The sequence below is a fragment of the Lichenostomus cassidix genome, chromosome 1Aa (genome assembly GCF_008360975.1).
Source record: "Lichenostomus cassidix isolate B80296 chromosome 1Aa, HeHo_3.0, whole genome shotgun sequence".
NCBI lineage: Eukaryota > Metazoa > Chordata > Aves > Passeriformes > Meliphagidae > Lichenostomus > Lichenostomus cassidix.
Genome location: NC_139480.1, coordinates 9509304 through 9534500, shown reverse-complemented (window position 1 = coordinate 9534500; position 25197 = coordinate 9509304). Strand labels below are relative to the sequence as shown.

The 25197-nt window shown below is 37.7% G+C and overlaps 1 protein-coding gene across 11 annotated transcripts in view; it reads right to left on the bottom strand.

Moving 5' to 3' along the window:
- CACNA2D1 (calcium voltage-gated channel auxiliary subunit alpha2delta 1) overlaps nucleotides 1–25197 on the bottom strand; it is a 353423-nt gene that overhangs the window by 288700 nt on the left and 39526 nt on the right. For all 11 annotated transcript variants that reach the window (XM_085083515.1, XM_085083490.1, XM_085083507.1 and 8 more), the window contains exon 2: nucleotides 14268–14349. In XM_085083515.1, the coding sequence (XP_084939641.1) occupies nucleotides 14268–14349 (82 nt within the window). The remainder of the gene's footprint in view (nucleotides 1–14267; nucleotides 14350–25197) is intronic.

Sequence of the window (25197 nt, the reverse complement as noted above, 5' to 3'; positions counted from 1 at the left end):
AAAGCAAATTCACATAGAGGCACAATGAAATACCTGCTTGAGCAACCCAGGTTTGGAGCAGCTGGATGATAGGGATGACTGGAGATTGCATTGACCAGATATATAAGGGCAAGTGCTATGGTGCTGATTCTCTGATATTTTTAAGCACTTGGTGAAATATGGTTTCTAACAGGCTGTGATGGAACAGCCTCAGTAGAAGGTTATGAAGCACTGCATTTACACAGCCATGACTTTTGCACCAGCTAGAAAGACTATATGAATATGACTTAATCACAGAATCACAGAATGACCTGAAGAGACTTTAATGATCATCTGGTGCCAACCCCACAGCCATGGGCAGAGACACCTTTCACCAGACCAGGCTGCTCAGAGCCCATCCAAGCTTTTCTTGAGCACTCCAGGAATGAAGCATCCACAGTTCCTGTGAGCAGCCTTTGCAAGTGTCTCACCACTCTAACAGTAAAACATTTCTTCTTAATACCCAATCTAAACCTATCGATTTTCAGTTTAAAGCCATTCCGCCTTGTCCTTTTTACATGCCCTTGTAAAAAGTTCCCCTCCAACTCTCTTGTAGCTATTTTTAGGCACTGTAAGGCTGCCGTAAGGTCTCCCCAAAGAAGAACAAACTTAATTGTCACAGTCTTTCCTCACAGAAGAGATGTTCCATCTCTCTAATCATATTTGTGTCCTGCTGGACTCTCTCCAACAGGTCTATGTCCTTCTTGTGCTGTGCTCAATGTAGAGCAAAGTTACAGTAAGCCATACTGGTAAGGGATGGAGAATCTGAATGGAAATTTTGTACTTTTGTCCCTGTATCTAATTTGTTCTTCCAGAAAACATATGATCCTATTAATCCAAATTTGAAAGCGCTCATTTGACATTTTTCCCATACACAATTCCCCAAGCTTGAACAGTCTGAAAGCTGCAGACTATGAAAGTGTTGAACAGTGGGACGTTTGTAGGAAAAAAACCAAACATTTTCATTTCTATTCTCCAGGGCCAGCTATCAGAAAAGTTCAAAAGCCTGAATCACGTAACAAGGAGATTACCACAAGAGACAGGAGTGTTACTAAAACCTTTTTAACAGGCATTGTGGGTCCTACCACCAAGAAAGCCTGACTCTGCTGGCTTCACAAGTTCTGTTTGTCAGGGATTTCAAAATAAGAAAATTCAGAACAACTCCCACCCAACAAAATACCTCTTTGAGATCTGCACAAGATTTCAGATAGATCTGAGTCAGTGACTTCCTTTCTCCCTTTCTTGTTCCACCCCATGGCAGGGCTCAGAGCACTGATCTCCCCTGCTTCTACTGCGAGGGGAAGATTTCTCCCACAAGCTCCTGAACAAGCAGCATCAGAAATTACTTGGAACTTCACACACTTCTTTCTTTTCCTGAAGTGTGAGACCTGTCTCAACTACCAAGGAACAGTCTAATATTCATTAATTATTTAGGAGGTGTGTACATAATTTATTTGTTGCCTACTACCCTTTTCTTTAGTTCACTGTAGCACTGCAGCAGTTCAGCACAACACTCCACAGGGAGATGATACACACCTCAGGATTTGGCACCCAGAGACAAACTTTTCCCTCTCCAAGCCTCCTACCTAGCAGTCTAACACAATTAGCACATACTCATCTCAAATAGTCATAAAGGGTTGTATTGGCAAAGGTGTGCTCATTCGTCTTACAAAATACAAGCTGTCAGGCTCCATGTCTTGCTAAGAAGAGTTAATTTGAATACAATTCATTAAATTGCTTTGACTAAATGAATACAAGTTTCCATTGGCTTTATATCTAAAATCTTTTTTAGTACTTTAATCACTAACATTTTGCTAAAAGCTCTCCAAATCATCAGTAAAACCCTGTCACTTCTCACAGAATAAAGCCTCATTGCATGACTAAGCAAAACCTGTAAGGTCATAGCACAAAAATACTTTGGTTCTTTTCTGAAGGCCATAGCCATGCGCTTCTTTATTCAGGAAAGACTGTATTAAAATTGCATATAATGAACTGCAAGGTTTTAGGGGAGAGAACATGATGAAGAGAGTCACATTAAGGTGAAACAACACAACAATAGCTGAATGTGACAAAGATTAGAAAAACTGCCAGCTCCTCAGCAGAACATGCCCCTCTCCGTTCAGTCTTCAAGGACATGTTTATAAATCTCTCACAAAGAGACTTTATCCTTGCTTCCTGTAAAGCTTGCAAGGGCAAGTCAAACACTTCTGCACAAATTGAGAGAGAATGAAAGACGTTATTACATGACTCTTGCTATATTGTGGCAGGCACTGGGGCTGGCCTTAGCATTGAAAATTTATTTAAATGGCCATCATGCTGTATCACACTCAGAAAAAGAATTATTCTCAACTGCAGTAGAACTCCTTTGCCTGTTTGTTTGCTTTGAATGTGTCAGTCTCCCAGTTTAACAAACAACAGAGCCTTTCCTTCAGGCAGCGGTAACTTGGCTGAGCTCCCAAATGTAGGACATGAACATGCCAATCTCATTTCCATCACCAAATACTTCCATGTACACAGAGATCATACGAGTCAACATCTTCAGAAGTTCAAACCCAGAATTTCAAAAGTTAACCAAAATCACTGTAATTCTTTCTGCTTTGAAAAAAGAGAAATAAAATAGCTCAACAATTCCAGTAATATTTATCTGTACAAGGTAAATCTATGGATGTTTTTATTATTCCAAAAGTCCTTTCCAGATCACTTAGCTTAGCTAGGTTGATGAGACATCTCTGTCAACAATCAATGTTTATCACCAAATGCTTTACTGTCAGTCTAGACCAGCTGGAGACTATCATGATGGCAAAACTACTGCCCCAAGATACTGCTGAGCTGGCAGTAAAATCAACCAAAACTTTGTGGTGAGTTTTCCTCCATCTTTTCTGAAAGCAACCACACCAAACTACTAAGAGTACTTGTGAAATCTTGACAGATTTCAAGGTTTTACAAGCTTTTATACCAAAGTAATTAATTTATTTAATAAATTTTAAAAATCCTTCATAACAGAGTTAAACTTAAATAAAGGTTTTGTAAAGTATTGTCTTTCTGAACACTCCCCACGTTTGGAAAAAGACTCCCACAGCCAATTCTCCCTGGTCCTTCCAATTTCTGGCTATCTATCACTTTGTGGCTCCAAGAGGGCCCAATACCTGCCTCACCAGGAACCTCTGCCTGTACCCTGGGGCATCAGCTCCATTTCAGCCCAGTCCTCAGCTGAAAAAAAAGTGTATTTCTTAGTGAAATTTTAGGTAAGGTTAAAATTAAAAAAAAAAAATCGATGAAATGGTAAGTTTTATTAATAATATTCAATTTTTTACAGAATCACAGTTTCTGTTTAATAACTTTGTTTAGCTAAGAAAATGTCAACTAATAATGCACATTTACTAATTTTAGTTTTGGTTTTTATAAATGCCATGAAATTACATGTCATTATCTCATTTCTGAGAGAAAAGCAGAGAGGAGAGGTCATTTGACAGACATCGAACATATGATGAGATCCTGGGAGAAGTAAAAGTCAGAATACAGAGATAACTACTTGCTAATTTATTATATTGTATTGTGTTGGTGTGATATGATATGCTATGATATATGGTATGATATATCTAACCTTTTATTACTGTTGATATTCTCCTTTAACTGAAATTTTTGGTAGACACAAACAATATAATCAGCCCAGAGTAAGAAAATTCTATCTTCTTACTCGTGTATCCTATTTCCATAGTTTTATTAATACTTTCTATTTCTAATACATTCCAGACAATTTTTCTTTCTCAGAAGACACTTCTTTTCTCTGAATCAGAAGCAATTCATTGTGAAACACACTGAAAAATGCTCATTTCTAAGAAGCATTCTGTATGTTCAAAGAAATCAGTCTGAGTATTTTATGTGTCTTACTCTCTGCTCCATATAATGTATAAATAAGATTACAGCTGCTCCCTAGCAACTCACAGATGCCTTCATTCTTGAAATTCATGGCAACAACACAAAGAAGAAACCACCCCAGTAGTTTACTGTAGCTGCTGCTTTTCAGAATCACTTGCCTGATCACTGACTGCTCTGAAGGTCTGGGATGACAAGTGACAGGGCAGCTGATGTGTTGAAAACCATGACATTTCATAGTAGTGATGTGCACGTTACCAAAAAAAAATATCAGAGCTAGTTCATTCTTAAGTAAAACACTCAGGCTGAATTCTGCAAGATGCTGGGAACATTTACGCCTCAGTTACCATCAGAGGGGATACACAGTGCCAGTCAATGGGCTCACTCAGGTGCCTCCTCGAAGGGAAGCACACAATCAGGAGCACTTGGTAGGAATCATCAGCCCCTTTTGACTGCTGATAATTAACAGAGTAGTCCAGAGCACTTTCAAATTAAGAAGTAATTTTTGTAATTGCCACTTTGTATTTAAACCTCGATAAAGCAGGAGTTCAGCTTTGTACTTCTGCTACTGTACAAACATGAAGAGCAGATTTTAAAGCCCCCTTTGTTAAGAAAAATGTATTTTAAGATATTCACTTTTGTTTCCTAGTGCTAGAAATACAGTATGAAATTACAAGATTACATCATTTATTGGTTTCACAGCAGTTTTAACTCGGGCTTTTTGCTGAGACGGATTAAGAACCCAAAAACCCCAATTCGTGAGTACAAGTGGATCTTTCTTGTAACAGAAGGAGAATAATAGGAAGAAAGTGTTTCACATATCTTCTGCACTTCTGGAGATGAGCACTTATGTAATTTCTGAAACTCAGCTTTTCATAGGAAATTTTGGCCTGCCTTAGCTGCTCTTAATGCAATTTATAATCTACTGACTTTTTCCCCAAAAGTAATTTTAAATCTCAGGGAATTCGATGAGGGTTTTTTTTGCATTTTACTAAACACAGGACTTGGAAACTGATTAGCTCTAATATTTGGGATTTTGCTAGTTTGTTTTTTATTTTTATTTAAGGAAAATGTTTAATTTTTTTTCAGCTTCTATGAAAACCATCCAAATATAAGTACCAACAGGACAGAATTTATCATTGTTAAAGCCAATGGAACATTACAAATGAAGTAAGAACAGTGTTTTGATCAAAGATTATCCAGATCATCAAATAGTAATTAAAGCTATGGTAATATTAGGCCATCACTTCCCTTGAGCTTCAGCAAGCTTTGTTAATGCAGCCACCTATTCTTAGTGACTTACAGCTGGTTTTGTTTGCTGGAAGAAAGAACACTTCAAAATGCCAGTTTATTGCTAAGGGAGCAGAGGGAGAGCGGCATCTGCAAATAGGAAATGAGGCTCCCTGTGTTTAGATAATCTCTTAATTTCCATTTGGATTACAAACAAAACCTGCAGATATGTATTCAGATTTCCCAGCCTGCATTTCCTAAAAGTGATTTCATTTTCCTGGCATCTCAGCATTGGTCAGCAGTGTGTAAACTCAACAGAATTTAGTTTGGAGAATTCTATTTTTAATGCCTGCAGCTTTGGTATTTGGTTGCACACAGAACACAGCAGTGGCAGTGATATACCCCAAATAGGACACAGCTTTATAAATATTGCATTTTTTAAAAAAACTGTTAATAACTTTGGGAATCCCTAACCAGACTAATCCATCTCATACATTATTTTAATTCTGGTAAATGGACTCTGACCCCTCAATAATTACCTGAAATGGCCATGTGTCACTGTACCAACCCCTTCATAATTCTGTTCTAAAAGTAATCCTGACCTCCCTTCCCTTCACCACACCCTGCTCAGACTCAGCAGACTGGTGTCCTCGCCTTAGGAATGAGGAAAAAGACAAGTGTGAATAGTATGCAATAGCCTATTTATGCTCAGAAAAAATTCAAGTGTTTCAGAAGCTGGCCTCATATACTTCCACTCAGCCAGACTTTCTGATATCTATTTTATTACACGTTACTGAGGGAATTTTAAAAAAATAAAAGAGTGGCTTCCTTGTTTTCAAATTTTTCTCCTGCTTTTCCTTAGAAAAATAACATCACAAAACTGCACCTTTATGGAAAACTGCAATAGAATACCAGAACCACCCATAAATATGACCTGAACTCAAGAAAGTCTCAGCAAATATAAATCTGGCAACCCAGCAAGGATAAAAGTGCTTCAACGACTTGAAAACAGTTGATTTGTCTAAATTTGCATTTCAAGATGAGATCAAAATTTAGTTTTATTTGTTTCATATGGGTAAAAAGTCTGCCCTATTTTATATTTAAAAAAAAAAAAAGCTGCTTAGTATTTAGTTTCATTAAGGACAACAAAAAGAGACAAACGGAGAGAAGAAGGAATACAATACATTTCTAAGTTTTTAGATCAGTCGTAGTGAACCTCACTGAGTGGCACACTTTGAATGAATAGAAAATTTTCCTTATTTTCCAAATTTAACTCATTTAAAAACTTGCCTTCCATTCTTAGAGCACTGGAGAGTACTCCCACGACATACAGGAAACAGCTTCATAGTTACACCAGTTGTGTCTAGAGGTGCTGTGGTATTAGTTACATTTTCCATTTTCAGGGGTGAAGAAGGATGGAGACTGCACACCAATATATTATTATTCTATATGTCAGAAGAGCCTCGAAATCCAGGGTCAAAATAGTGACCAACTCCTCAGAACCTATGGCAATCAGAATATTTAAATGAAATTCAGACTTCTAAAGTCCACAAACAGAACCTCCAGAGAAATGTCCACCAAATGTGTTCATTTGGATTGCTATTCTTAAATATGTTTTTTAAAAAATCCAGTTCTTGCATTTCTTTTTAATAGTTTTCTTAATCAAAAAAAACTCCACTAATTCAACCTTAACAAAGGGTGAATGTAGCATATTTTGGAATGTGTCCATCTATCCCCTGGGTCCATCTGCTAGTTCATCAGAAAATAGCATCAGGTACAAAATTCTTTGCCTTTGGCTAAAGCATAGAGTAACTGAATCCAACTTGATACATACAGTATTTTTAAACAAATAAATAAATAAATAAATAATGAAGGTGGTAAAAATAAATAGAAGTTTCAACTCCATGTATCTGTTTAATGTTTTCAATAACTAATTTCAAATTTCCAAAAAGCCTTTGATAATTTCATTCCATTTACTTTATGATTGTAAAGAAAGAGCCATGAAAATATCATGCCAATTATTGAGAAAAATAGTAAGAATGAAAATGTTTACTGTTAAGTTGCCTGCCAAATCACCTTTTAAGCAGGCATTGCAGGCTCCTATGACAATAGGGGTGATCATCCAGATATAAGCCTTACATGAATGTTAAGTAAGCTGTTAAAAGTCTCCCCCTGCACAGATCTCTACACAGGTAACGAGGAGAACAAGGCAAGCACTATTTGACAGCATCTACAGGTCTAAGCCAGTGGTTTCTCTGTCTGTAGAGCTTCTAGAACAGAGCTTCTAACTCAGCGAAAATCTGTAGAACCCAACAGAAAGTTACTCCGGGTTATAATTCTTTCTGGCAGAAGAAGCTTTCCTGAACATCCCTGCTCCAGGGCAGCTCAAATCAGAGAGCAGTCTCTCTTACAAGTCACTCATCTCAGTTAAACTCTAGAGAGTGATCCAAGACCTGGAAAGCTAAAAGCGTGTCCTGGGAAGCTGCTGCCAATGCGAGTGCTTGAGCAGACTCACACCATCTGTGCATTAGGCAGTCAGACTCACACAGAGCAAGGGATGAAATGTGCTCCTGCAGAATCTCGGCTGGTCTGTTCAGTAAGGAAGAGCTAATTATTATAAAACAGCATTCAAAAGACAAAATAAATAAAAATCTTCTAACAATTGCTGGTGGACTTGTTTTGTGAGTGGAACCCATCACCACATACCTTATACACATACCCAGCTGGCTGTCCTTTTATTTTGTAGGAAGAAACAGTATTTTTATCTCAGTAGGAATATAATTTAAAGGCCAAGTCAGCCTATATGGGTTCACTCTACAGTTCCTGGAACTGTAATAACAGCATGCCTTATGAACATCATGCATGGATTGTTTTTGCAGCAATGTATCAAAAAGGAAACAGATTCAGAGAGTAGAGTTCCTTGGAACTGCCTCTCTATCTGCTGCTTCATTCAATTATGCTGTTGCCTGAAAAGGTTACACTGCACAAGATGGCAATTTTTTGCTGTAACAGCCATAGTGAAGCTCCAGTGTGTTTGTCACATCAAAGCTCTTTACACAGACCCACATTTTTTAATGCAGTGTTTCTGTAAAAGGGGATTCTCTTCAATCCATTTGGAGCAGACAAGCTTGTGCATTGCTATAAGGCATATTCTCTACTCCAAGGTCTTCCTTTCTGGGTACTGCAGGGTTCCCCTCCTTCTCTCTCTCCAGTCCCTGGAGGTATTTTAGGAGCTGGAATCCAGAAGCATACTTGTTGTAGTTTATTAGATTAAATGAGCTGTCAATTAGCTTAGTCATGAGTCTTTGCTGGGAACAGTCTATGTAAAAATGGAAGTTGTGCATACTTCCATCAAGATGGAACTATTTATTTGCTTAATTCTGTAGTTCAGTAGGCTCTTCACCTCTTTTTCTTCCTGTACGCTGAGGTATCTGGCTTTAGACCAGAATGTGACTTTGAACTTTGCACATATTTTTGTCTTTTCAAAGACAAAATGCCTGCTGAGAAATGCAGCTAGTGAGATCAGCCTCAACATATATTTTGCTATATGGATTTAAAAATTATATTAAGCTGCTGTCTATTCCTTCTTATTATTTTTTCCAACAGTCTATTCACTCTGTAGAAACCATGTATCATTCACACCAGAGCAGCTTCATAACGCCTGACTGCACAGAGTTCAACGGTAAAACAAAGTTACAGCAACCTTCTGAAGTCGAAATGACAATTACATGACTATTTGCTGTTGTTCTTTTAACTGTTTTGGTTTTTTTAACATAATATTTATAACACTAAAAAGAATATAATAAGTTGTGCTTTGTTGAGAGACAGGTAAAGAAGCACACAGGACAAGATCTTCCTGTGTATTCTGTATTCCTGCTTTCCAGACTCAAGTTGTACACCCAACCCTCCTTATAAGCATTACCTTTGCTCTTCTAGGTAAAAAAAAATTCCTTAGAAAGGACTGAACAGTACCTTCTTCAGCTGGGCAAGTACAGCAGCAATTGGGTTAAAACAGCATCTGCTTTTTCTGTAAAAATCTGTTTGATTTTTTTCAAAATAATTTTTACCTGCTTGACTTGTAAATTAAATGCTGTTAGGCATGATTCTTAGCAAATGTAAATTAGTGTAATCCACTGCAGTCAGTGGAGCTCTGCCAGTTTTCAACCAGTTGAGAATTTTGGCATCTTGAGTCTCGACTTCCTGCCTTGGTGAAGCAATCTCTGCACTTCTGTAATGGGGATATTACATTGGTATTCCATCCAAGTTGGAGTTCTCCCAGATCTCACCTAAACTCCTACTAATGTCCAAAAAAGCAGGACTTAAATATGTGCTTCAAAACTATTTTTGGAAGACTATTTTGAGACCATTCCCAGAGAGTATCACAGAACCAGAGAATGTGCTGACTTGGAAGAGATCCACAAGGATCATTGAGTCCAACTCCTGGCCCTGAGCTGAGCACCCCAATCCCACTGTGTCTCCTTTGGGCATCACAACAAACAGCTCTCACCTGCCTCTCCACCTCCTTGTTTCTTCTACTCCAGAATACTGGTTTGCCTGGTTAAGGCTATTGATAAGCATAGCCTCAATGTAAAACTCTGAATTTTAATGGCATCCAAGCTTTCTTTTGCAATTTTTCCTACTATAGGCATTATATTGCTGTAATCACTGATAACAAGAGAAAAGGTGAATGAAATGTGCATCAGCATAAACATATTCATATTTTCAGAGGCAAAACCACTAATGAAGTAATTCACTAAATAAACGCCCAAATATTTTGTCTTTTTAAACCCTATGTGGAATATTCATTAATATATTATTGTGTATCCTCGCTATACAGATATTTTCAAAAGTTGTGATTAACGAGAGCTACAGTGGTTTACAATGGCTCTAGCATATATGCAAAAGCAAGAAAAATCGTGGTTAGTCACTAGGATAAGACTGTGATTCCAAATCACTGTAAGAAATTTGTCAATGAACAAAGAAAAGGGAATTCTCTTCTGAGGAGATTCTTCTTCTTAAATATGATTCCATGAAATTTAGTACATGTTGAATGCAAGCAGCTTAAATACAAAAAATGCTTTCCCTGGTTATCTATGTTTACACTGCAGTATAAATTAGACTTTTACCTAGGTACTGATCTTAACAGCCCAGCTATTCACCTAACACATACCTCACTTAACTTTAATGGTTGTCTACATTTTTTTTTTCTTTTTTAAGTACATATTACACTCTAAATTTTGCATTCTCTCTCATCAAAAGCTCTCTCAGTCTAAAATCAAATTTATTGAGAATTAAGGCAGTGCTCCTATCCCTCTCCCTCAGAGTCAGAAAAAAATATTTAGTAGTTCTCCAGAAGAGATCATTGTGTAGTGTAATTCCCTGCAGCACAAACACCCCCAGACACCCAAGGCAATCCAAGCACAAATAGCACTGATGAACCTGAGAAACCTTCAGCAAGTTATGGGAGCACCATAAACTTGCACAGCACAGCAGCTAATTTGAAAAAGCCCTTGTTAATGAAGAATTAACTCACTCCATGTGAGAAAATATTAATTGTGCTACTTTGAGAGCTATCTTGGTCACTTTGGAGATCTTCACAGAAGACTTTCTTGCACAAAGTAGACACAGATTATGACTTCAGCTGAATCAGTGGGAATTCTTCCCCTGAGTCCAGGGAGAGGCTGACCAGGCTGTGAAATGGTATAATCTATTACATATTCTTGCTAAAAGCTTTAACTTCACACTTGGCCAAATTAAAATTAATTTTCCCTAGAACAAGGCAAGACATTTCTTGTACCAATCTGATTATTACAGCTTTTGACAGAAAGTCATGTTTACTATCTTATAATAGGAGCAATCTGCTCCTTCTTTTTGTCTTAATCATTCTGATTTTAGAGAGAGAAGGGACAGAAATCCCAATCAAATTACTTCTTTTTGAAGTTTACATGAAGACTACAGGCTTGGTACAACCAATTCTGGAGTTGGAAGAAGAAATAAATCAGAAAAAAAGCTGAAAATTCAATCTGACTGTAAGCATTTTTAAAGCTTGAGCAAATAAAGGCAAGTTCTGTAAATAAAAGTGACAAGCATGCAGGCATGCTGCTTTTCATGTCTTGTAGTCTCCATTTTTCCTAGACTGTGGTTCATTTCAGAAGAGATCTGACTAAATGTTAATAGGCAGTGAGCAGAAAAAAAAAAAACAAAACAAAAAAGGATGTCATTCAGAAATGGGAAAGTGACAATAGCCTGTAAACAAGAAGAGAGTAGGAGACTGCAGGGCTTACACCTGGCAGGGCTTTGCATCCTCCCTTGCAGCCAAGAGAGCTAATTAAAACCTCATGTCTAGAGAAAGACATCGTGCAACTTAGGTCAAACAAATGTCTTTGATAGAGTGGGGTATTTTACATGAACACATCCCCCCTTTCATGCTTTTAATCCTAGGATTACAAGCACGTATCGACCATCTTGTGGCTATCCTCTGAGATAACATTATTTGCTTGAAGTCTATTATAAAGTCTAGCTTTTCAAAAGAAAATTACCTATAGTATTCACACACTCATGTTTTTGTTTTTATCCACATGAATGTCACTGTGGCAAAGCTGGTAGCACTACAGATTATTAGATTTGCCCAGCAGTTTTCATTATAAGACTGTTTTAGTACCTTGTAAATTTGCCAAATATTAACTACATAAACTAACATTTTCCTCAGGGAGAAAAAGAGTGACAGCATCAATCTCTTAGCTTTTCATTATCTATTTTACCGTGTGGTCTTTGCATGGGAAGGTGTAGCAAAATGGTTGAGACATTAACTCAGTGTTTTGCTCAAGTTAGAAATCCTCTGTATCTCATTTTCCTATTGCCCCTTCTTTGTAGAGTAAAATCTCATCACTGGGTAGTCAAAGATACATTTTGGTACACCCTAAAGAGTGTTGAAAAACATTTAGCCTGAAAAGGACCTGCAGATCATTGCAGAGATTTCATCAGGTAAATTTCTGAGAACACAGGAATTCCAACACAGGTATTTCAACCCAGAGAACATCACTCCTAGAGAATGTCCCACCTTCTCTGCAGTTAAAGACAGGACTTGTTGTGGTCTCTCAGGTCTACACAGTGGGAGAAAATGAAGAACAAAGGGCAACAGATTGAGATATGGAAAATGGACATAACAAACTGGAACATGGCAAGCAAAAATAAGAGACTGTAAGGGAAGGAGAAACAGAAAAATCATACATGAGAAAGCTGCAGGCCTTGGAATGAGAATTAGTGATGGAGGGAAATGTAAAAAAGGGGAAGAGAAATTCCTGTGGAAGAGGTAAGAGTATTGTGACTGGCTGGCCACACACACCTGGACAGAATGTTTTGGAAATGCTAAGAAAAACTAAGGAGTTCAGAGAGAGGTGCTGATCTGGAAAAAGCTGAGGAGAGACATCTTAAAATAGAGAAAAGAAACCAGTGCAAAAGAGAAAGGCAGAGTGGCCAAGCAGCAAAGGCAGGAACTGAGACAGAAACAGCACAGGTTGAGGAGAGATGAAAGACAGCCAAGCAACACAGCAGGAATGGAATGGAAAGTTGAATGTTGAATCAATGTGTGGTGAATCTTAATGCTGAATGAGAGATAGTAGGAAAAAAGAAACACAGCAAGTGCAGAATAGACCAGATCACACCTAAATTAGATAAGCAAAAAGGACTCATAGCAGAAACTCCCCACCAGAACCTGGAGATTGATGATTTGCAAGTCTTGTTGTTCTCTGTCAGCAAATACGTGTGAAATCCACCTACAAAAACTCCCATCAGTGCTCCATGCTTCCAAACCTTACATTTCCTCAAGAAGCTCAAGTGCTAGACATTTCTGTGATGGAAACTCATGCTTGTGCAAATCTGATGATTTGTGTTAGGATTTCATTATTTTGTTTTCAGTTTGTTTAGTGTTTTCAAAGAATAACATGTGCATCTAAAGCATCTGCCTTCAATTGCTTTGCAATATGAAGTACTCAAATATTAGGAAAGGCCAGAACTAATATAAATCCTGTGATCTTCATTTATGTTCCTTTTATAGGACAGTGGTGATCTCATCTGAGCTAATGGACATCTGAGCTAATCATCCAACCTCCTCTTACAGACAGTAAAGACAAAATGTCCTTCTGGGACAGGATTCACATGAGACATGAATGTCTTGGCAAAAGATCATTAAGGTCAAAGGAATATATTAATACACAATCTTAAATCTGAGAATTTCACACATTATTTTTTCTGTGTGTTTTTTAACAGCTTCAAAACCTTTGAAACCTGAAATCGACCCCCTGGATCATTTGGGGAAATTACGACTTCTGAAAACCAAATCTCAAGGATTCACATTCAGTTCCCCAGCACAAGAGGCATTTGTTGGCTGACAATAACTGAGTTTCCTGATGCAGCAGCAAAAATTCCCTCACATCAGCTCAGACATCCATCAGTTCACAGGAAGAGCCAAGACACTTGTGCAGGGATAGGGAAATGTATGATCATGTGGTTGTGTACTAGATTGTGATGTGTACACACAAAATTGTATAGACAGTGTAATCCTGACATTTTCTGAATTGTGCCTTTATTTTTCTGCAATGTCAGATGTGCTGTCACCGTGGATGAATAAAACAATGACGCAAACAAAAATCTCAATGAAAGATTTGTAAATTCTTCTCTAAAACAAACTTTGTGATAAATTTGAACAGCTGAATAAAAGTAGTTTTCATTCTCATCTACATTTATGCTAACCAAAAGCTGCCTCATTGCAGGAAATATGTGTCAGAAAGATAGGTTCCCTTGCTGACAGAGAGCAGAATTCTCCACCACTGTGAATGGTTGCTTCCTGGATACTGTATTTGACAAACACAGAGCACAAAAGTGCTTGCTTCAGGTGGAAGTGTTGCAACAATGTCAAGCCTTATGTCTTATACTGCAAAACTGATTAAATATTATCAATGAGCAAGTGCTGCAACACTGAGAGTGAATTGATGGATGTCTGTTATTCATTTCTCTCTCAGCAAGCACTGCAGTTTAATTCCACAAAATCATTTTCATATGTTGGGATGAAATGATTGTAATGCCTAGAAGAAGCACACCCTTCCCTTCACTTTCTAGTTACAGCAGTCTAGGGAGGATCTTACGTCAGCAAGCCGGTCCACTCCACTTGCAGTTCTTGCTAGCATTACTAGATCTTCTTGCATCTTATCCACCCATGCTTTTATCCTGCAGAAAACAAAAAAGAAAACAGAGGCATCCAATAAGATCACAGACAAGTGGAAATGGCATACAAGCATATAGCACAGGAAAGGGTAAAAGTAAAAGGGCTAAAGTTGAATACAAAACAGAAGACTCGTGTTTGAGGTTTTTCTTCAGTAGATCCTCTACCCAGCCTGAATCTGTGCATACAGTTTGCTGTGGGGGTCACCATGCTATGCCAGCTGTAAATCCAAGAGTGCCATAGTATCTACAAAGCCAAGCTGCAGCAAAGATCCCCTCAACAGAGCTGGTACAGCACCTGCCAGGACAACCTGCCTGACCTGCAGCTCACTCCCCAAAATGCCTCTCCTGAGCTCCCCAAAGTCCTTCTCCCAACAGAGAATGCAGGCAGGGAAAAACAGCAGCTGGTAGCAGGTTTACAAACCACACTGAATTTTCTGGCCTGCAGCCTCTCTTCAAGGAAGCAACAGCAGGACAGACAGCAGTGGCCACGAGCTGTTTTGGAAAGGCACATTTGCTCCTGGCTGCTGTCACCAGGGAGCAAGTGATTTGCTGCTGTGCCTGCTCTGGTCCCTGTGCCCAGTAAACCTGTCTGTCTGGAAAAGCATTGGATCCAACACAGTTTCTGTGCCATGTCACGCTCCATAGCAGGAAAGGAGCCATGGTGAAAGTTTACTCCAGTGAGGTCCATGTTCAGAAGAAGGTTGTGTTGCTTGCCTAGCCAGAAAGTTTCATCTCCAACTGATCTCTCACATTATCCCTGCCATTATGCCAGCTTTCTGCTCTGAAAGCTGGAACAGACAAACATATTTGTCTTAGTCATTTCCCAGCCTTAATCTGATACCCAGGGGATAATTGCATAGACTATTCATTAATAAAGACAAGAAAAAGGGAGATTCCATTTTTGGTTCAATATGGAAAATTTGAAAGACAAAGAAAGAAGATGGAAGACTGATTTTACTCCTTCTTTCCATGGCCATTAATAAATATATTTTCTGTTAATCCACAACCAATACTTTCAGATAGTACCATCTCAATTATGGAGTTGCAAGTTGACTATTTTTATTAAAGGACTCTTCCTCATGCTTCCTTCACACATGAAAATCACATTTGCATTGACTATAGCAATTGATTCCATGGTTGGTGTAGTGCTCCCAAACCTTCCCTTCTACACTCTGCTTTCCAAAAACTGAGATAAAATAAAGTAATTTCCTGGTTCAAATTTCCACAAAGCCCAATATTATGCAATCATTTAGTTCTGTGTAGAGATGAATTTGTTTAAAACCATGGTGCATTATGTTTAACATGGCTTTTAGACCATCAGTTGTATCTGTGTGAAGAGTATTGGCTCATAAGCACAAGTATGAGCACAAACAAGAAAATGCTATCACTTTCCATTTTTGAATGGTTTCTCTTTTTCTGTGTGAAAGAATGAGGTATATGAAAGGTGAAAAAGTGAAACCCATTACCCAGAAGTGTTTTTTCAAAAGCATAAAATAAATAATTGAACACCCTGAGAATTTTTTATGATCCATTTCAGTTATAAAAATTGTGGGTGTTATTTCTAACAGGAGTCGATAGAAAAAATCAGGGACGATTGATTTTTAAATTGACTTTTTCCATTTCCTACTGCTTTATATTTTTACTAGATATATTCCTCTCTGTCCTTAAAGAAAACTGGAATGGTGAAAACTTATATTAGTTAACTAGTTAGTTAGTTAGCTAGTTAATTACTTAAATTTGAAATTTTGGAAGAAGTTGCACTTCAAACCAGTAATTACTTACTAATACTATTACTTGTAAATTAAATATGAATAATTTTTTTCTCTTTAACATGTAAAAAATATTGTTTTTTCAAAAAATACTTCTTATATATTCTCTAGAATTCCTGCCTCCACACAATTAGCCCACACCTTGCCTTTTGGAGTTAGTCGTCATGACTAGTTTTTGTTTAATTTTGGGTTTGGTTTGGTTTGGTTTGGTTTGGTTTGGTTTGGTTTGGTTTGGTTTTAATTTGTGTTTGAGCAAGGCTTCTGCTTCAGTCAGTGGGAAAAAGCATTTCCAGAGCTGATCCATTCTTCTCTTCAGGAGAGCTGAACCTCTCTATCTTCTGCATAGCCTCTAGTGGAACTCTGGACAGCTTTGAATCCTAGTCCAAGTTCTCCAACTTGACTTTTAGGCAGGTAAGTGTAGAGAGTACCAGTTTCTGAACTGGAATAGGAGGAAGTCCACCTTCTTCCTAATTTAATGGCAATCTCCTTCCCTAATGGTAATTACAATGTAAATTACAAGGCTTCTTCCAATATACTTCCAATATGCGATATATTTACTTTGAAAGATAATTTTCTTGCGTATTTGTGTTAGTCTGTTAGACTTTCTGTAGTGAAAACTGTCCTTTTTTTTTTCTTTCCTGTACACCAGGGTCCAAAATCATCACAGAATTATGGAATCATAGTATAGTTTGGGTTGGAAGGGACATTTAAAGGTCACCCAGTCCAATCCCCTATAATGAGCAAGGATATCTCCAACCAACTCAAGTTGCTCAGACAGTAAAAAGCAATAACATCAGAAGTGTTGTGCTAGATTACTATCAAAAGTACAAATGATAAAATGACATTCTACGACTTTGAGAAAGCTCAGTATAATTCTTCTTGCCTTCCCACAAGAATTTGAATATGATTAGTATTATTTATAGAGTCTAATGTCAGCATTTCTACATCTCGGTTTCCTACCTTGCTACCAGACAAAAGTGTACATTTGATAAATTTCATGCTCCAGATATGCTTTCTTTGTCAGAAATGGCCATACTCACATTCTATAAATTTCACAGGAAAAACGCAGAGTATATAAAATAAAACTTTTTTTTCTCTCCAGTTAAAAACTCACATTATCTCACTGTGTTTTGGGTTTTTTTTAAGTGTGTCTTTAAAAAATAAATAAATAAGGGCCTTTAGGCACTGAAATGCTTGTCTGGTGCTCCTTTTAACTGAAGCCTGCAGTGCAATATCTGTCTGACAGCTGCTCATGGTCAGAGTTTATTTAACAATTGGAAAGCTGTCACAGCAAACAGGAGCTCCCATGACTTAAAGAAGCAGCAGTCATTTTTTTTCTTCAAAGGGCACCGACAGAAAGGCTGCACAAAAGGCTGGTTTGTTCCTATCGTTATTAGTTTGGCACAAACATTGCAATGGATGTTCTACTGAAAGGTGATTATGTTCTGCAGGACAATTGATTTTAAGCCCCTTCTCCCACCCACAGGTTGTCCCTGTGTGAAGCAGTGACGAGACAAAAGGAGAGTGCACATGCCTTCCCACAGCAGCTTCCAAGTGATCTGAATGATGGAGGGAGCTGTCTGACTAAGGACAGACAGACATGGGTCATTTACTGGGGGATTAGAAGGCACAACCCTGCTCCTGTCACCTGGGCTGGGATCAGATTGATGAAGAAATAGCCAAAAAGCTACAGAGCCATCCATCCACATTATGTTATTAGCCAACCTAGCAAAACTGCTCTTTTGACAGCACAGGAAGATTCTTTTTTTCTTCCTTTTCTTATTGTATTTTTTTTCATTTTTTTGAAGGAGGACTATTATATTTCCTAAAGTCAAAGGATTTTCACAGGTACATCCCTAGCAACACTCCAAGCAGAACTAAATATAGCAGGTGCTAGACTAAGAAATCTTTCCTTTCCTTTCCTTTCATTAAAACCTATTTTTATGTTAAACCTGTACACCAAACTATACTTGCAGAACAGAGCACTGCTCAATTACAAGGGTAAAAGAAACCAAGACATCTTGATGCAGAAGTAACCTGGCTATAACCTTTTTTCCCCTGCTGAAACTGATGCAATATTTTTTCTGCTGACTTCAAGGAAAGTAGATTCATGTAATGATATGCCATATCTTTGTAGACCACTCACACTAATTTAAGGTCCATTAGCTGACTTCTGCTTGGATAATGTCTTATAATTTAAAGAGGCAGGGATAAACCTTAGCTCTGACAATTGGAGCCACTTGGTATGTTGGAGATCCACATTCAGTTCTCTACAGTTAAGATTACATTCAGCTCAAGTTTCTGAATAGTTCTCGTATATAAAAATAGCAACAATTGAAGTAATGAAAGCTGTCAGTAGTGAGAGGAAGAAGTGTTTTCAAAATAGGTCAATATTTCTCTGATTATCAAAAAGGAAAAAAATACATAACACACTGCTCCTGATTCAATTTAAAATTGGTGTTGGGAAAATGAAGATAAATGAGATTAGTTTAGGAAACTGAGAGAGTAAGCCTTGCTATATTTTTTCAGGCTAACCTCACATTATTTTCTTGCTCAGAAAAAAAACTTTCAGGTTTAGATGTTTTTTAGATGATTTGCTATTACTGAAGGAGGGGGAAAATGCTAAAAAATTATCATAGCAGCAGGCTTCACAACCATTCTTTGTCCCTTCTAGGCAACACCAAAGGGCAAATCGAAATTGTTATTGTAATTTATAGAAGGCATGAGAAAGAAGAACAATGGAAGTTACAACAGAATTGCTAGCCTTCTACAAAGAAATTACTCGTGCTGCTGCGTTTACACCTCTGACTGCACAACTAGTGATTTTCAATACCACTATATATTTTGATTACCTGTAAGCTGACAGTAGTCATCTTTCAGGCATGGGGACAGGTGGATAGATTAATAGAGAACCAGGCTTTTGAAGCAGTATTAAAGGTAGGTTTAGTGAAATACTGAAGAAATTTTCGTAATGTGCCAAAATTCAACTGATTCTAAAATGGAAAGAAAGGGACCAGATATGGGGAAATTGATGCAAAGATCACTAAAATCCCATGGTTATCAGATCAAGCTCTTGAATGTCCACTGTCTCCATAGCCAGAAAATGAATAAAAGAGGGTTATATTATTTAGATGTGACATAAAAACAAATGAAGGCAAAATAGTCCATCTAAGCTTTTGTGAATTTTCAGCATCTTACTATAGTATTTGTAATAGTCCAATTAAATTCCACAGAGGGGATTTAATGTAATCATCCAAAGACAGGCTTACCTTGTCCTATGGCTTCCATGGTTATGAATGCCTCATTGTGATGTACAGTGCTCCAATACTCCTTTTTCTGTTGTCTGAAAATTTACTAATGCCCTATGTGAGTTACTTAAAACCATGATATAAGTACTATATAGTAAATACCAGTTTGAAAGGAAGGTAAGGCTTCAGAAATCTAAGTGAAAAGCGGTATGTTCTGCAAGTGTTGGAAAGCCCCTTTTATTCCAGTGTAATAATGACAGAGGAATGTTTATCAAGTGGTAACTATTAAAAATATATCACACAATTTAGTGTCAACGTTTGGAAGGATGTTTGTGTGATAAAAGCAAAGCAAAGATTAATTCATGACATTTGGCTGCACTGAGTGAGGAAAACAGGGAAGCTATGTGATTTCTGTGCATAAAAATGGATGAACAAAATCTTCTGCATCTTGTGATCCACAGGCAAAGATATTTCCTCTTTCAGGAAGAAGAAAATATAATACTTTGTTTCTTTGCTCTCTTTGACTGTCTTATCTTCCCAAATGTGACAAGCTGCTGGCCATGTAGTTTGCAAGGACCTTCCAGAGATAAGATATCCCTAGTGGTCAAGGACAGATGGCCCCTTTTGTCCTTCCCTGTTTTCAAATGGTAAAACCCTTGCTTGGAATAGTTATTTCACATTTCTCAAATGGAAATATTAGGGAAGCAAGACATAATTTCTGTGTCACATTGTCATTCTGTAGACAGAAAAATTCAGTGTAGATGGAAATCTCTTCAGGATACAACTGATTCTTAGTAGCAGACATCTTATTATTCAGATATGGGTGTTTTAAGCTTTTAATTTACATGGTTAGGCCAGTTGCAAAAAGTATAAAAATTTTCCATTTCTTTCCTCCAAACACTCCTTCTCCTTATGAATATAGTTCATCTCCATCATAGTCTTCACAGAAGAAGCTCTCAGGAGCACTCAGGAACGACTGCTCTACCAAACACTCTTTCAAGTACTCTCCCTGTACCACAGATAAAACTGTGAACAAGAAATCCAGAGATGCAGCATTGATACAGACAGAAGGAGGAGGAATGGCCCTTTCACTGGGCCAGCAGCTCAGGAGATTTAAGTTCCACCACGGAATTCCATGAGAAAATCAGTGCCAAGTCAATGGCTCATAGCACACAAAGGGCAGATCTGTCACATACCCTTTTCTGTGTCCCAACACACAGTTTGCTTCTCAATACTGAGTCCCAGTGGCAGGTTCCAGGATGGAAATGATCAACTGAAAATGGCACCATGAGCTGCTTAGCCTTTGCCCCAGTGCCCAGAGAAGCAGAAACCTTTCTCCATTCTCACCCAGAACTTCTAGGCCAAACTAACTCCTTCACCCCAACATGTCTTTTGGAGCACAGCTTGAATGGCTGTTTTGTTCTCACCTTCCAACAAAACCTTGGCTAAATACCCCCATGAGAAGGCTTCACAGATGGATCTGGGAACAGCACCCGCTGACCCAGAGGCTGGACCCACTGACTGCTGCTCATTCCCACTGAAATAACCTCTCTCACATTTCAGCTCTTTATCTGTAACTGCACTTTGCATTTTAACAAGTGTGCAGCAGATCCTTCACAGCAGCCAGATGTTAAGCAGAAGCAATCAAGTAATTCCTTCAATATGGTGGCCACTTTCAAGAGCATGGTCCTATTCTTTTATAACCTTGTTCAGTATGAGCCGAGTGCATAAGAGGTGTTTAACTACACACGCTTATAATTACAGCTTCTGCTTCACAAATATTTCCCTTTACTTTGCCAAAAATGTTCTTTTGCAGTCTAAAGCTTCCTAGCAAATAACATGAAAAATATCCTCTCATGGAAATTGCTGTTGCACAAAATATCATTTAATAATTTAAGCTCAATCTTTAAGGTAAGCCTGACACAGTCAGCGCAAAATTGCTAGAAGCTGTAAAAAGGACTCTTTAAAAATGATCATGTTTTAATTATCATAGATTATACTGCTAAAACAGTTCGACAGAGAAGAGATAAATTTTCAGCTCAAATAACTACCTGTAGAGCTCAAATATAATCCATTAAAGGCTTTTGCAATAACATATACATGTAGTACCATTCACTGCTCGGCATTGAAAAAGTGATCAAACTTTCCAAATCTAGTTACCATTTTTGTGACTGAGAAATATAAATTCAGAATGAAGAATCCCTATTTGTTTTCCAGTATGTGCCAGATTAAAAGCAATCATTTTGTTTTACATTGCAATGATCTAATATACAGGCTAGGATATAGATCTCATGGAGGAGCAGGAAACTGGACACTCTTTAATGCAATCTCGTCTAAGTTAAATTTCTCCATTAAAAACACAGATACATCACTAAAATTATACAGGCAATGTGATAAAAAGGAGACTGAAACTGAATCTCACATACATCATGCAGTTATTCCAGTACTGTAACAATGGAGCCTGGATTAGAAGCTGGTCCTTATGCAAATTAAGATGTAAACGCTGCTATTTTTGATGGTTCTGTATTATACGGCAAATCTGTTAATAGCATAATGCCTTTGGAGAATAAAAAAGCATGTCTTAAAAAATGATTGAAAAATAAATCTCAATTGTAATGGAATTTTACAAAGTGCTTAACAGCACAATTTTGCTAAGACATTCAGGCAAAGAATTACTTTATCAGTTGTGTTTAACATATCACACTCGTACTTTAACCATAATTTATACTGAAATTTCTTCTTCCCCACACTAATAATAATTTCCTTTAACATCAACAAAAAAAAAAAAAAACAGAAATTAAAATATGGTACATTTGATACCAGTAAAGAAGAGATTACAGGAAAAACTGTGATTCATACAAACCAGGAACATATTCATACTCACGTATGTGAACCAATTCAACTGAGTATTTCATCTACACCACCCAATTTATGCCCTAACCACTTCAGCATATTTTTTTCACACATATAGGATGCAGAATCTGCACATATGGACTGCACTTGTCTGTTCTTCCTAGTGAATAAATTGTATGGGCCATCATAGGAAGACACATACATTTATCTCCTTAAAACATACAGTTCATTTGATCTGATATTTTTGTTTAAACTATACTTACAGGAATGCCACGATGAGCTTTGAGAGAAATGACCACATGTTCACCTCATTATGTCATTACCTATGCTGAGGAAGTGAACAGCAAAGCTCACCTTGAGTAATAACACAGGGATGAGTTCTTCAGTCAGTGTTTCTCACTGACTTTTAGGGAACTGAGGTGTAAATCAGCATCCTTATTTAAAATGAACTGGGTTTTGTCTTTTTTTTTTTTTAATTATTTTGTGTTTTAACGGGAAAAAAGTAGTGTTAATGTACTTTGCCTCTCATAGAATACATTAGCCAAGTGCAACTAAGGCAATGACAGCATCACCAGGGAGCCGAGTTACTCACTTCTCTATTTTTATCTGACTGTCTGATGTAGGTTTTGGCTGTAGCAGCAGAAGTCCAACACCCAGGACTGTCACTGGCACCAGCAAATCTGAAGTACCCAGCCTGGGCTTTGCTGCAGCAAGGTGCAGGAGCAGGTGAGTAATTCCCCCTATGCAAGTCACACTAGTCACACAATTTAAGTACACAGCAGAACTGGGAGGCTGCACACAGATCCTGGACAGCAAGTCTACCTTCGCTGGGTTTGCTACTTGCCTTAATGTGAAATTTAAATATAAAAATTGAGAAATGCCTAAAGACAAGTAGGTATTTGCTCTGGAAGAGAGGCCTTGATTGTATGTGGAGAATCTTCCTTATAAGTCTCCCTGAAATTATTAAAATTATAAAAAGATATATTATTTATAACAGTTATTTCATATGAAATTCATATTGAGACTATTCTATCCTCACTGAAAAAAGGAACAAAGGTTGATAAAAAAAGTGTAGGGGTTTTTTACACAACAATGAGCTGTTTGTTACCAAGCTTCAAATTTTACAACCTCCTTTCAAATTTATTTTTCTGTGGTGTTGATCCCTCCTGTTTAATAATGTCAAGGCTTCATAAATAAAACATCTATTATATCAGATATCAGAATGTCACCTTCTGACAACACTATATGGTCTAAGAAAAAAACCCACCTGACTCCAAATATATTCCACAATTGTAAAGCTGCTCTTCTTCTAATTTATTATATTTTTTATAAATTATTATATACTTAAAAAAAAAAAATTGGTTTACAGTGTTCTCCAAAGCATATTACTTGAAAGCTCTGCATATGCAAATTAATCAGCTGTTTCCGTTGCAAATATATTCTTTCTTTCAAAGCCTGACTTCCAATGTGCAAAGCTGTCACCACCCTAATGTGCCACTGCTATGGCACGTGTAGTAATAGCACTTAGAGTAATAAAGAGACTTTTTTTTTTGGGAAGGCCTAAACTGATTCCATATTCTGAAAGATAGGCACAATCTGCATTCAGTGCTGCCATTTAAAATAAAAAGTAAAATATCACAACAGAAGATGTAAAGCAGAAATTATTGCACAGGCAAAAGAATGGCACAGAATATTAAGTTTCTACAGAAATTAACATCAAAATTAGCATAGCCACGATGTCTTTAAATTCTTTCCATTTCACAAAGTCGCGCTGAATTATATGGAGTTTTTGCTAAAGGCGCAGCTGGTGCGTTGTTGTTCCTGGGATGCAGATGCATATTAATGGCTGTTTGAAAATGATAATAGTATATGAGAAATAATCAATGCATTCTTTTCCTCTGTTCAAGAGGTCGTCAGTGTGTTCCCCACACACACACTGCGGTTTGCTGTCTTGGGAACAGGAGGTCAGGACTCCTGAACACAGGATCAGGACAATGTCTGCACAGGCTGGTGCAGGAGAACCTTAGATGAATTAAACCCATGGCTGTTTCTCCAGGGTGTTAGACAGAGCAGCTGTGCATCAGAAGTGCTAGCATACAGTAAACCACCAGAAAAACTCAATGCAATTACCCTGTAAAGACCCAGCAGCAACCAAAACCATATTGCAATCTTCCACTTTAGAAAATTAACCTTTAGAAATGGCTGGTGTCAGTCAGGCTTTGCAGGCCAGTTCAGTCATAAACAACTGTGCAGGTCTTAGATTTCTGTTGTAATCCTCCATTTGTGATTTATAGTACTTTTCTTAAATGTGAAGAAACTGGAGACTGAAGGATAGTGTTTAATGTCATTATTTGAGCGATAAGAAAGCCTTGGCTCCATTCATTTTCTTTTAAGGAACTCTTATAGATAGCTCACATATTACTTACATAAACCCTAGAAAAATAAGAGTTCATGTTCCTGATGTTTGGGTTTCACTTTTGAAAGGCTGTTTGAAGAGGCTGCAAGTGTTTGATTCAGAAAGCTCAGGCACAGAAATGGTTTCCAACTGTGCACGCCGGGCTAAAGGGCTGTAAGGGTCACTTCACAGTAAAGCTGAACAAGAATGACACTAAATGTAATTCAGCTCTAAAACAATTCCTTCTCAAAGAGGCTTCGCTCTCCTTTCTCAGGCTGGGGTAAATGCTTGAAGGTCAGCAGGCCACAGTGCTTGTCAGTGCATTCAATGCACATTAAAAAGACAGGCTATTAAGGAAAGGTCTCTGACATTTACTTGGGAGCCAACCCTCCCCTCTTCCAGTTGTCCCCTTCCCCAGTTTCAACACATTCTCTAATTAAGCATCAATACAATGCAATGTAATTGATGTAGTAGTCATTACTGGGAATCGCCCATTCTCCTATCAAATCAGAGTGTACTGAAAGGGCCATGTTTGAAATGGGTGAACTTAATTGCCCGATGGTCCCCAAGAGGGTTGTACAAACAG